The sequence below is a fragment of the Bufo bufo genome, chromosome 3 (assembly GCF_905171765.1).
Source record: "Bufo bufo chromosome 3, aBufBuf1.1, whole genome shotgun sequence".
Classification (NCBI taxonomy): Eukaryota; Metazoa; Chordata; class Amphibia; order Anura; family Bufonidae; genus Bufo; species Bufo bufo.
In genome coordinates this window covers 54,119,570-54,132,553 of record NC_053391.1, presented here as the reverse complement: position 1 = coordinate 54,132,553, position 12,984 = coordinate 54,119,570, and the positions used below count along the sequence as shown (strand labels likewise).

The 12,984-nt window shown below is 52.9% G+C and overlaps 1 protein-coding gene across 2 annotated transcripts in view; it reads left to right on the top strand.

Annotated features, from left to right (window-relative positions):
• Positions 1-12,984, top strand: part of GABPA (GA binding protein transcription factor subunit alpha) — a 43,372-nt gene that overhangs the window by 8,775 nt on the left and 21,613 nt on the right. For both annotated transcript variants that reach the window (XM_040423210.1, XM_040423209.1), the window contains exons 3-4: positions 648-792; positions 3,438-3,522. In XM_040423210.1, the coding sequence (XP_040279144.1) occupies positions 648-792; positions 3,438-3,522 (230 nt within the window). The remainder of the gene's footprint in view (positions 1-647; positions 793-3,437; positions 3,523-12,984) is intronic.

The window sequence follows — 12,984 nt, the reverse complement described above, 5'->3', positions numbered from 1 at the left end:
AATTAAACTTATTAGGACTGCACTGACCTTGCAGTGTGGTGGGTGCCACCACTAAACAGTTTGGTCCTTATTAGATTAACGGGAGTGTACTGCGACTTTTGTGGCCATGCGACATGACCCTGCCACATAGTCATACCCTAAAACGTCATAAACACACCAGTCCACACAAAATCTATTTATCGCCGTTTTTGTGCACTTTTATTTTTATTTTTATTTTTTCCCAGTTGCGGTGCTTGGTTCGGATTTTCTGTTTATTTTAATAATGCCATTGAAGTCTATTGGGGGGGAAAACGCTATACATAAGGTGATGAATTGCATAAACTGGCATGCAGCAGTACAGCGGGTCAATTTCCGCAGATTACAAAATTGACCTGCTGTACGGATTTTAAAACCTGCTGCATGCCAGTTTATGCAATTCATCACCTTATGTATAGCGTTCCCCCTCCCCAATCTCTCTCACTTTGCTGGTACTGTATTACACCGCGGTATTTCCACATGTTGTTTTCAGCGTGCTGTTACCATTTTAGTGATTTGCAAGTTCAGTTTGGTAGCCATTTCCTAGATACTTGGGGGTAGGAAATTTGGGACAATAGTACCAGGAAGAGTTGACTGTGCTTAACTGTTTTTCCCGTGTGTTTACATTTCAGCATCATAGAGCAGACATATACCACGGCAGAGTTTGTCAGCCAGTCTATTGACATAAATGAGCCAATTGGAAATCTCAAGAAGCTGCTAGAGCCCCGACTTCAGTGCTCACTGGACGCCCATGAAATCTGTTTACAAGACATCCAGGTACGAGGCTGTGTGTGTGTGTGTGCGCGCGTAATGCAGTGCATGGGAAAGACTAGAGGCTCTTTCACCTTTTCCACATTTTCTGGTTGCGACCTTGTGCTAAAATCAAAATAAATCAACTTTTCCCCATCAATCTGCACTCAATAGCCCATAATGAGAAAGTGAAAACAGAATTTTATAAATGTTTGTAAAACTGCAATTTCACTTATGAGACTTGAGTTTTAGCTCTGCGGCCTCCCATTTCTCTTTATCATCTTTGAGATGTTTCTACACCTTGATTGGAGTGCTCCAGTGGTATTTTCAGCTGATTCAGCATGATTTAGAAAGACTCAGCCCTGTCTATATAAGGTCTCACAGCTGACAGTACATATCAGAGAAAAAAAACAAGCAACTGCCTGTAGAGCTCAGAGACAGGATTGCGAGGAAGCCATGTTGAAGGATGGCATGCGTTTGTCCAAAACCCGTAGCTTTTTACATGCACTTTATGGATTTTAAGTGATCAATAAAGAAGTAATTTTCTATTGGACGCTGTGCTGGATTCCTTTTTCACATTGTGTGGAGGCACCGATCTGGAGAAGGGTAGAAAAAATTTCTGCTGAACTGGATGTTGCCAAGAGCACTGTGGTCTCCATAATTCTTAAGTGGTGGCCGCCCCACCAAAGTAAGTAATCGGGGGGGGAGGGCCTTGGTAAAAGAGGCAACTAAGAACCCAGTGGTCATTCTGTCCCAGAGATCCTATGTGCAGATGGCAGAAACTTCAAAATGGTCAACCATCACTGCAGCACTCCACCAATCTGGGCTTAAATGAAGAGCAGCCAGAAAGAAGCCTCTCCTCAGTAAAAGACAAATTAAAGTTTGCAAAAAAGCACCTAAAGGAGTCTCAGAACAAAGATTCTCTGGTCTGATGAAACCAAGATTGAGCTTTTTGGCCTCCGTTCTAAGTGTCATGTCTGGAAGAAACCATGCATTGCTCATCACCTACCGAATACTGTCCCTACAGTGAAGCATGGTGGAGGAAGCATCATACTGTGGGGGAGACTGGTCAGGGCTGAGGGAAAGGTGAATGGAGCACGGTGCAGAGATATTCTTAATGAAAACCCTGATCCAGAGCGCTTTGGACCTCAGACTGGGCCGAAGGTTCACCTTCCCACAAGACAATGATCCTAAGCACACAGCCATGACAACACAGGAGCGGCTTAGGGACGATGTCTCTGTGAATGACCTTGAGTTGCCCAGCTATAGCCTGAACATATCTGGAGAAGCCTGAAAATTGCTGTCCACCGACGGCCCTGATCCAACCTTCCAGAGCTTGAGCGGATCTGCAGAGAAGAATGACCGAAAATCCCAAATCCAGGTGTGTATCATACCAAGAAGACTGGAGGCTGTAATCGCTGCCAAAGGGGCTTCAACTAAGTGCAGAATGATGGGGAAAAACTAGAATTTTATCTCCGCACAAGGCCGTAACATAACAAAATGTGAAAGTGTCCAAAGACTTTTCCAGATTGCATTAAGGGAAGTAAATTGTAACCAGTTCTAACACCTAAATACATCACTAAATAATATTCAGTTTTCTGCGGTTGCTTTAGGCTGGGTTCAGACCTGAGCGCATTTTATATGAGCGTTTTTGTCGCGCGTTTTTATGCGCGTTTTTTGCAATAGTAAACGCGCGTTTGACGCGCGTTTGTGTGATTGACTGCAGTGTCCAATGGCCACAAACGCGCGTCAAAACGCCCCAAAGAAGCTCAAGAACTTGTTTGAGCGTAGGGCGTTTTTCAGCGCGTTTAAACGCGCTGTAAAACGCTCAAGTGAGAACCAGGGCCATAGGGAAGCATTGGTTTTCATGTGTTGAGCGTTTTACAGCGCGTTTGAACGCGCTGTAAAACGCTCAGGTCTGAACCCAGCCTTAGGCTGGTGTAACACACCATTTAGTTTTTTGGGGCGTTTTGCAGTTTTTGGTGCGTTTGTTTTTTTTTTTTTTTGTTTTGTTTTTTTACTGGAGTTTCTTGCTGTTTTAGCAGGCAAGACAACTCCTGGAAATGGCAAAGCTCTCCTGACATGGCTGTTTTTATTAAGCACTTGCACGTCCCGTAAATTTTTTGTTTTGTTTTTTTACTGGAGTTTCTTGCTGTTTTAGCAGGCAAGACAACTCCTGGAAATGGCAAAGCTCTCCTGACATGGCTGTTTTTATTAAGCACTTGCACGTCCCGTAAAATAGAAATGTCGAAGCCCCTATATTTAGAGCTCTGCATTGTCATTCCTCAATTGTTACTCCTGGAAATGCTTGAATAGATCGATTATTGGTGTTACCGTCCCCTTATCGTTCTTTACTCAGTCTCACACTATCAAAATGTATTTTGATGGCGACACTTTTATGCACTAAACCTTTCCTTAGGGCTTCTAGGTTCTTATTTACTGACATATCTACTGTGTACTGCGGCTATATGTGTAGGTGAAGGTTGCAGCTCTCTGGAGGAGGTAGGAGTCACCGGTGGTGTCCACATTTGTTGCAGCTATTGAGAATGGGTCATAGTTGTAGCCAGCCCTGTGCAGGGTCTCTTTTAGTCGTCACTTGCATTATGATGATCCTTCTTTGCTATGTCGTTGAAATAGTTTTACAACAGTAATTTGTTTTTAAATCTCTTTAGCTTGATCCAGAAAGAAGTTTATTCGACCAAGGAGTTAAAACTGATGGATCAGTACAATTGAGCGTACAAGTTATTTCTCAGCAAGGTAAGCAGCATGCACTGCATGGGCATAGATCCATTTTTTTCTTTTATATGAATGGGCTTTGCCAACTGGAAGCCCCTTCTCTAAATGAGTCCAGCAGCTGAAACCATAAAGTTCCACACATTTCTTTAGCATGTGCTGCAGAAGTGTGACTTCATATGAATAGGCGGCCTTATAACCCATGTCGGGGCTGGTGCTTAAAGTATGATTTTGCACATCATGGATATTTGGTGTGGATTTTGCACCAAAAATCTGCAACAGATTACAGTACAATGCATCTGGTTTGGGATTTTGCAATCTTCAGTCGCATGTCTGAAAAATTTAGCTGGAAATTTGGGCATGTCGATTGTGTTGCCGATTTCACCCTTTGCCGGGGGCAGAGTGAAATCCATTGCAAAATCTGCAACGGAAAACATGAATCACATCTGATCTTACTCTAAGGCCTCTTGAACACAACCGTATTCCCTCCATGACACATGGTCCGTGAGCGGGCCATATGTCCCGGAGTGTCGGGAATATAAAGCAAATGCTTTATATAAAAGATAGGATCAAAGGAAAAATTTCAAAGGGAATTTAATCCTAGAGGTGGACATATAAAACGCCTCAAAAAGAGATTGTTAATTTAATTATATTTTGCAATCAGTAAAATAAGGTACAAGCGTCTATGTTAAAATATAAATGATTTATTATACAATAACTTAAGATACAATCAAAGCTTAATGAATGTAAAACTCAATAATATGCAATAACAGTGATATGCAGTACCCACAATTCGCCACTAGATGGCTCTAACACGACTACCAGCGTTCCATATCGCCTCTCAAACATAAAAATGTAATACAAGCGTCCCAACGACAATTATGAGATATACACAATAGCTTAATATTGATTAAGTAGATACGAACCCTTGCTCTGCTCAAACTATGACCAATCTCGGATATCTGGTAGTATTGCTACATAAGTTATAAATTATCAAGCCTGATATGACTATGGAATGAATATTCCAATCAGAGATTTTCTCCTAAATCAATATTAGATCTTTTATTCAATAATATGCATCTTTACTGAATAGTGATAATATTGATGTGGCACTTAACATTATACATCCGTACTAAAGTGGGGATTTTCCTAAGTATCAAGCCAAATAATTCAATCAATACTACACATAATCAAGTTATACGTTACCAGAGAATGCGGTGTCTAAGGGTCATCTCTGAAGTACGTTCTGATCATTGGGATTTTTCACCTGGGGTCTCTCCTTTCTCTGTTTCTGTGTGTTTTGTCTTCTGTTGCTCCCTGTTGTCCTTTTCCCCTTTATGTGTGTGTGGTTTATGATCATAAATTTATCAGTTAGACACACCTTCCTAACTTGGAGTTTTCAAATCAGTCTGTTAGGCGTGTACATATGATAATGACTGTGATGTCACTGTATCACCCATAATGCATTTCAGCTGTTGGTGCAATGTTGCCTATTCTCACTAGAGGTTAAAGGGGTGTTCTCATTTTAGGCGTTTATGGCATATCCCATGACCCCCTCCATATACTGCCTGGTGCCGTGGCCACGCATGTGTGGCTGTCTCCATTCTTTTTTTATGGGATTTCCGTATACAACCCTGCAAGTGTTAGAGTAACTGGATTAACAGTCTTCCTGTACTGCTGGAGACAAGATTACCCCACTGATAATAATATTTATATTAATATAAAAAAGACATACGCGGGAATAGGAATGAAATGTCCTCCGCAGTGTCCATCTCCAGACACCAGAGGTCACTGCTCCTCACTGTAGACAAGGAAATAACAGAAAGAGCTGCACTTTTGCTGTGGTAGATTGGAAGCTTGTGGTGCAGCTCCGCATCACCCTGTAGTCTGCAGTGCACCTCCTGTTGGTGGAGATACTTGCTGCGGACCTTTTTAAAGGGGTTGTCTCACTTCAGCAAATGGCATTTGTCATGTAGAGAAAGTTAATACAAGACACTTACTAACAGTGCTGCCATCATAAATTTTGGGGCCCCTTACACAGCTCAAGGCCTCCTACTCCGCCCCTTTAGAATCCGTCCTGACTCCGCCTCCCAGCCCCCCTCCACCTCCAAGGACCCACCCCCAATTTCATATATATTTTTTTTTTTTACTACTACAAATACAGTAAAAAGTGATAATGAGTGATTTCAGTAAGGAATTTTTTTTTTTACCAAAGAATATGAAGCCTGCTACCACGACAAGGTAGACTCTTTTGACCCTATTATTGGCATCTGGGGCTGACCCTGTTATGGGCGTCTGGGGCTGACCCTGTTATGGGCGTCTGGGGCTGACCCTGTTATGGGCGTCTGGGGCTGACCCTGTTATGGGCGTCTGGGGCTGACCCTGTTATGGGCGTCTGGGGCTGACCCTGTTATGGGCGTCTGGGGCTGACCCTGTTATGGGCGTCTGGGGCTGACCCTGTTATGGGCGTCTGGGGCTGACCCTGTTATGGGCGTCTGGGGCTGACCCTGTTATGGGCGTCTGGGGCTGACCCTGTTATGGGCGTCTGGGGCTGACCCTGTTATGGGCGTCTGGGGCTGACCCTGTTATGGGCGTCTGGGGCTGACCCTGTTATGGGCGTCTGGGGCTGACCCTGTTATGGGCGTCTGGGGCTGACCCTGTTATGGGCGTCTGGGGCTGACCCTGTTATGGGCGTCTGGGGCTGACCCTGTTATGGGCGTCTGGGGCTGACCCTGTTATGGGCGTCTGGGGCTGACCCTGTTATGGGCGTCTGGGGCTGACCCTGTTATGGGCGTCTGGGGCTGACCCTGTTATGGGCGTCTGGGGCTGACCCTGTTATGGGCGTCTGGGGCTGACCCTGTTATGGGCGTCTGGGGCTGACCCTGTTATGGGCGTCTGGGGCTGACCCTGTTATGGGCGTCTGGGGCTGACCCTGTTATGGGCGTCTGGGGCTGACCCTGTTATGGGCGTCTGGGGCTGACCCTGTTATGGGCGTCTGGGGCTGACCCTGTTATGGGCGTCTGGGGCTGACCCTGTTATGGGCGTCTGGGGCTGACCCTGTTATGGGCGTCTGGGGCTGACCCTGTTATGGGCGTCTGGGGCTGACCCTGTTATGGGCGTCTGGGGCTGACCCTGTTATGGGCGTCTGGGGCTGACCCTGTTATGGGCGTCTGGGGCTGACCCTGTTATGGGCGTCTGGGGCTGACCCTGTTATGGGCGTCTGGGGCTGACCCTGTTATGGGCGTCTGGGGCTGACCCTGTTATGGGCGTCTGGGGCTGACCCTGTTATGGGCGTCTGGGGCTGACCCTGTTATGGGCGTCTGGGGCTGACCCTGTTATGGGCGTCTGGGGCTGACCCTGTTATGGGCGTCTGGGGCTGACCCTGTTATGGGCGTCTGGGGCTGACCCTGTTATGGGCGTCTGGGGCTGACCCTGTTATGGGCGTCTGGGGCTGACCCTGTTATGGGCGTCTGGGGCTGACCCTGTTATGGGCGTCTGGGGCTGACCCTGTTATGGGCGTCTGGGGCTGACCCTGTTATGGGCGTCTGGGGCTGACCCTGTTATGGGCGTCTGGGGCTGACCCTGTTATGGGCGTCTGGGGCTGACCCTGTTATGGGCGTCTGGGGCTGACCCTGTTATGGGCGTCTGGGGCTGACCCTGTTATGGGCGTCTGGGGCTGACCCTGTTATGGGCGTCTGGGGCTGACCCTGTTATGGGCGTCTGGGGCTGACCCTGTTATGGGCGTCTGGGGCTGACCCTGTTATGGGCGTCTGGGGCTGACCCTGTTATGGGCGTCTGGGGCTGACCCTGTTATGGGCGTCTGGGGCTGACCCTGTTATGGGCGTCTGGGGCTGACCCTGTTATGGGCGTCTGGGGCTGACCCTGTTATGGGCGTCTGGGGCTGACCCTGTTATGGGCGTCTGGGGCTGACCCTGTTATGGGCGTCTGGGGCTGACCCTGTTATGGGCGTCTGGGGCTGACCCTGTTATGGGCGTCTGGGGCTGACCCTGTTATGGGCGTCTGGGGCTGACCCTGTTATGGGCGTCTGGGGCTGACCCTGTTATGGGCGTCTGGGGCTGACCCTGTTATGGGCGTCTGGGGCTGACCCTGTTATGGGCGTCTGGGGCTGACCCTGTTATGGGCGTCTGGGGCTGACCCTGTTATGGGCGTCTGGGGCTGACCCTGTTATGGGCGTCTGGGGCTGACCCTGTTATGGGCGTCTGGGGCTGACCCTGTTATGGGCGTCTGGGGCTGACCCTGTTATGGGCGTCTGGGGCTGACCCTGTTATGGGCGTCTGGGGCTGACCCTGTTATGGGCGTCTGGGGCTGACCCTGTTATGGGCGTCTGGGGCTGACCCTGTTATGGGCGTCTGGGGCTGACCCTGTTATGGGCGTCTGGGGCTGACCCTGTTATGGGCGTCTGGGGCTGACCCTGTTATGGGCGTCTGGGGCTGACCCTGTTATGGGCGTCTGGGGCTGACCCTGTTATGGGCGTCTGGGGCTGACCCTGTTATGGGCGTCTGGGGCTGACCCTGTTATGGGCGTCTGGGGCTGACCCTGTTATGGGCGTCTGGGGCTGACCCTGTTATGGGCGTCTGGGGCTGACCCTGTTATGGGCGTCTGGGGCTGACCCTGTTATGGGCGTCTGGGGCTGACCCTGTTATGGGCGTCTGGGGCTGACCCTGTTATGGGCGTCTGGGGCTGACCCTGTTATGGGCGTCTGGGGCTGACCCTGTTATGGGCGTCTGGGGCTGACCCTGTTATGGGCGTCTGGGGCTGACCCTGTTATGGGCGTCTGGGGCTGACCCTGTTATGGGCGTCTGGGGCTGACCCTGTTATGGGCGTCTGGGGCTGACCCTGTTATGGGCGTCTGGGGCTGACCCTGTTATGGGCGTCTGGGGCTGACCCTGTTATGGGCGTCTGGGGCTGACCCTGTTATGGGCGTCTGGGGCTGACCCTGTTATGGGCGTCTGGGGCTGACCCTGTTATGGGCGTCTGGGGCTGACCCTGTTATGGGCGTCTGGGGCTGACCCTGTTATGGGCGTCTGGGGCTGACCCTGTTATGGGCGTCTGGGGCTGACCCTGTTATGGGCGTCTGGGGCTGACCCTGTTATGGGCGTCTGGGGCTGACCCTGTTATGGGCGTCTGGGGCTGACCCTGTTATGGGCGTCTGGGGCTGACCCTGTTATGGGCGTCTGGGGCTGACCCTGTTATGGGCGTCTGGGGCTGACCCTGTTATGGGCGTCTGGGGCTGACCCTGTTATGGGCGTCTGGGGCTGACCCTGTTATGGGCGTCTGGGGCTGACCCTGTTATGGGCGTCTGGGGCTGACCCTGTTATGGGCGTCTGGGGCTGACCCTGTTATGGGCGTCTGGGGCTGACCCTGTTATGGGCGTCTGGGGCTGACCCTGTTATGGGCGTCTGGGGCTGACCCTGTTATGGGCGTCTGGGGCTGACCCTGTTATGGGCGTCTGGGGCTGACCCTGTTATGGGCGTCTGGGGCTGACCCTGTTATGGGCGTCTGGGGCTGACCCTGTTATGGGCGTCTGGGGCTGACCCTGTTATGGGCGTCTGGGGCTGACCCTGTTATGGGCGTCTGGGGCTGACCCTGTTATGGGCGTCTGGGGCTGACCCTGTTATGGGCGTCTGGGGCTGACCCTGTTATGGGCGTCTGGGGCTGACCCTGTTATGGGCGTCTGGGGCTGACCCTGTTATGGGCGTCTGGGGCTGACCCTGTTATGGGCGTCTGGGGCTGACCCTGTTATGGGCGTCTGGGGCTGACCCTGTTATGGGCGTCTGGGGCTGACCCTGTTATGGGCGTCTGGGGCTGACCCTGTTATGGGCGTCTGGGGCTGACCCTGTTATGGGCGTCTGGGGCTGACCCTGTTATGGGCGTCTGGGGCTGACCCTGTTATGGGCGTCTGGGGCTGACCCTGTTATGGGCGTCTGGGGCTGACCCTGTTATGGGCGTCTGGGGCTGACCCTGTTATGGGCGTCTGGGGCTGACCCTGTTATGGGCGTCTGGGGCTGACCCTGTTATGGGCGTCTGGGGCTGACCCTGTTATGGGCGTCTGGGGCTGACCCTGTTATGGGCGTCTGGGGCTGACCCTGTTATGGGCGTCTGGGGCTGACCCTGTTATGGGCGTCTGGGGCTGACCCTGTTATGGGCGTCTGGGGCTGACCCTGTTATGGGCGTCTGGGGCTGACCCTGTTATGGGCGTCTGGGGCTGACCCTGTTATGGGCGTCTGGGGCTGACCCTGTTATGGGCGTCTGGGGCTGACCCTGTTATGGGCGTCTGGGGCTGACCCTGTTATGGGCGTCTGGGGCTGACCCTGTTATGGGCGTCTGGGGCTGACCCTGTTATGGGCGTCTGGGGCTGACCCTGTTATGGGCGTCTGGGGCTGACCCTGTTATGGGCGTCTGGGGCTGACCCTGTTATGGGCGTCTGGGGCTGACCCTGTTATGGGCGTCTGGGGCTGACCCTGTTATGGGCGTCTGGGGCTGACCCTGTTATGGGCGTCTGGGGCTGACCCTGTTATGGGCGTCTGGGGCTGACCCTGTTATGGGCGTCTGGGGCTGACCCTGTTATGGGCGTCTGGGGCTGACCCTGTTATGGGCGTCTGGGGCTGACCCTGTTATGGGCGTCTGGGGCTGACCCTGTTATGGGCGTCTGGGGCTGACCCTGTTATGGGCGTCTGGGGCTGACCCTGTTATGGGCGTCTGGGGCTGACCCTGTTATGGGCGTCTGGGGCTGACCCTGTTATGGGCGTCTGGGGCTGACCCTGTTATGGGCGTCTGGGGCTGACCCTGTTATGGGCGTCTGGGGCTGACCCTGTTATGGGCGTCTGGGGCTGACCCTGTTATGGGCGTCTGGGGCTGACCCTGTTATGGGCGTCTGGGGCTGACCCTGTTATGGGCGTCTGGGGCTGACCCTGTTATGGGCGTCTGGGGCTGACCCTGTTATGGGCGTCTGGGGCTGACCCTGTTATGGGCGTCTGGGGCTGACCCTGTTATGGGCGTCTGGGGCTGACCCTGTTATGGGCGTCTGGGGCTGACCCTGTTATGGGCGTCTGGGGCTGACCCTGTTATGGGCGTCTGGGGCTGACCCTGTTATGGGCGTCTGGGGCTGACCCTGTTATGGGCGTCTGGGGCTGACCCTGTTATGGGCGTCTGGGGCTGACCCTGTTATGGGCGTCTGGGGCTGACCCTGTTATGGGCGTCTGGGGCTGACCCTGTTATGGGCGTCTGGGGCTGACCCTGTTATGGGCGTCTGGGGCTGACCCTGTTATGGGCGTCTGGGGCTGACCCTGTTATGGGCGTCTGGGGCTGACCCTGTTATGGGCGTCTGGGGCTGACCCTGTTATGGGCGTCTGGGGCTGACCCTGTTATGGGCGTCTGGGGCTGACCCTGTTATGGGCGTCTGGGGCTGACCCTGTTATGGGCGTCTGGGGCTGACCCTGTTATGGGCGTCTGGGGCTGACCCTGTTATGGGCGTCTGGGGCTGACCCTGTTATGGGCGTCTGGGGCTGACCCTGTTATGGGCGTCTGGGGCTGACCCTGTTATGGGCGTCTGGGGCTGACCCTGTTATGGGCGTCTGGGGCTGACCCTGTTATGGGCGTCTGGGGCTGACCCTGTTATGGGCGTCTGGGGCTGACCCTGTTATGGGCGTCTGGGGCTGACCCTGTTATGGGCGTCTGGGGCTGACCCTGTTATGGGCGTCTGGGGCTGACCCTGTTATGGGCGTCTGGGGCTGACCCTGTTATGGGCGTCTGGGGCTGACCCTGTTATGGGCGTCTGGGGCTGACCCTGTTATGGGCGTCTGGGGCTGACCCTGTTATGGGCGTCTGGGGCTGACCCTGTTATGGGCGTCTGGGGCTGACCCTGTTATGGGCGTCTGGGGCTGACCCTGTTATGGGCGTCTGGGGCTGACCCTGTTATGGGCGTCTGGGGCTGACCCTGTTATGGGCGTCTGGGGCTGACCCTGTTATGGGCGTCTGGGGCTGACCCTGTTATGGGCGTCTGGGGCTGACCCTGTTATGGGCGTCTGGGGCTGACCCTGTTATGGGCGTCTGGGGCTGACCCTGTTATGGGCGTCTGGGGCTGACCCTGTTATGGGCGTCTGGGGCTGACCCTGTTATGGGCGTCTGGGGCTGACCCTGTTATGGGCGTCTGGGGCTGACCCTGTTATGGGCGTCTGGGGCTGACCCTGTTATGGGCGTCTGGGGCTGACCCTGTTATGGGCGTCTGGGGCTGACCCTGTTATTAACCCCTTCTTGGACTAAAAAATGTTCAAAGCAGAACACACAGCAAAATGGGGCTGGGTGGGCTGGCAAGGGAGGGGTTAATAACAATAAGTGATGGAGGATGGCCCTGTGTTCACTAGACAAGCACCTAACTGTACCCCCCCAGTCCTGCCAGACAACTTCACAATGCAATTAATAGCAGCCCCCCTCACAATGTTAAATGCACAGGCACAGCACTCTACTCAGTCAGCAGCACGTGGCACCGGGCAGTGCAAGCTGCAATCAGGCTGTCTGCTGTCATATAGATAAATTATATGATTATGTATGAATATATAATATAATCTCATGATGAAGTTGTGTGGCAGGACTGGGGGATAGGAGATCACTTTGCACCTGTCACAGGTGCTTGTCAAGTAGCAGGGAGCCTCAGACCACCATGACCCTGTCCCTAGTTTACCAGTTCTCCTTCCTTGGGCCATATCCATTTTTGGTTATGTGCTTGCACTTGACTAACCCTGACAGAGGGAAATTTCACCTGTGCTGGTCTAAGCTTGTCCTTTTCCCTCCCAACTTTTTTTCCCCTGCCTTTTCATACCTGGTTAGATTGTGTTGCCTTGGGATATGATAGTTACGCTGCGCATCTGAATAAGTAAATATCCAGTCTGGGATAATCCAGAAAACAGCTTTGCATTTTACCAGCTCAGCATGCCATTTTATCAGAGAAACCTAATGGACCCCTTATTAAGGTCACCTTAATGTAATCAGTGGGGTGGTCTGTCAGTGGCCGCTGTGCCTGTTGTCCAACATGTGATGGAGCATGGAGCCGGCACTGACTCCTGGGCTGGCTAAGGGCAGGCTTCCACTTCCCGAAGTTCCCGCCGCGCGCGAATCTGAAGGCGGCATGCAGCAGCGTCTGATGTCACATGTGCTCCTCTGCACAGCGAGTAGTGACTGACTGTGTCAGTCACTGATTCGGATCGGCACGGCGGCTCAGAGCCTTATGGTTTTTTGTTTTAAAGGGAAAGACAGCGCCAGCGGTACGGGAATAAGCGGGGGGGGGGGGGGGGGGGAATTGCCCCCCTGTAGCGACGCGGCCTATAAAGTCACTGACTCCCCAAAAAAAAAAAAAGGCTCGGAACCGGCCGGGCCCCTTACTGGGGTATCGGCTGTACCCCCCTGATGGCGGCCCTGCTTACTAATGTATTGTGATTGTCCATATTGCCTCCTTTGCTGGCTTCATTC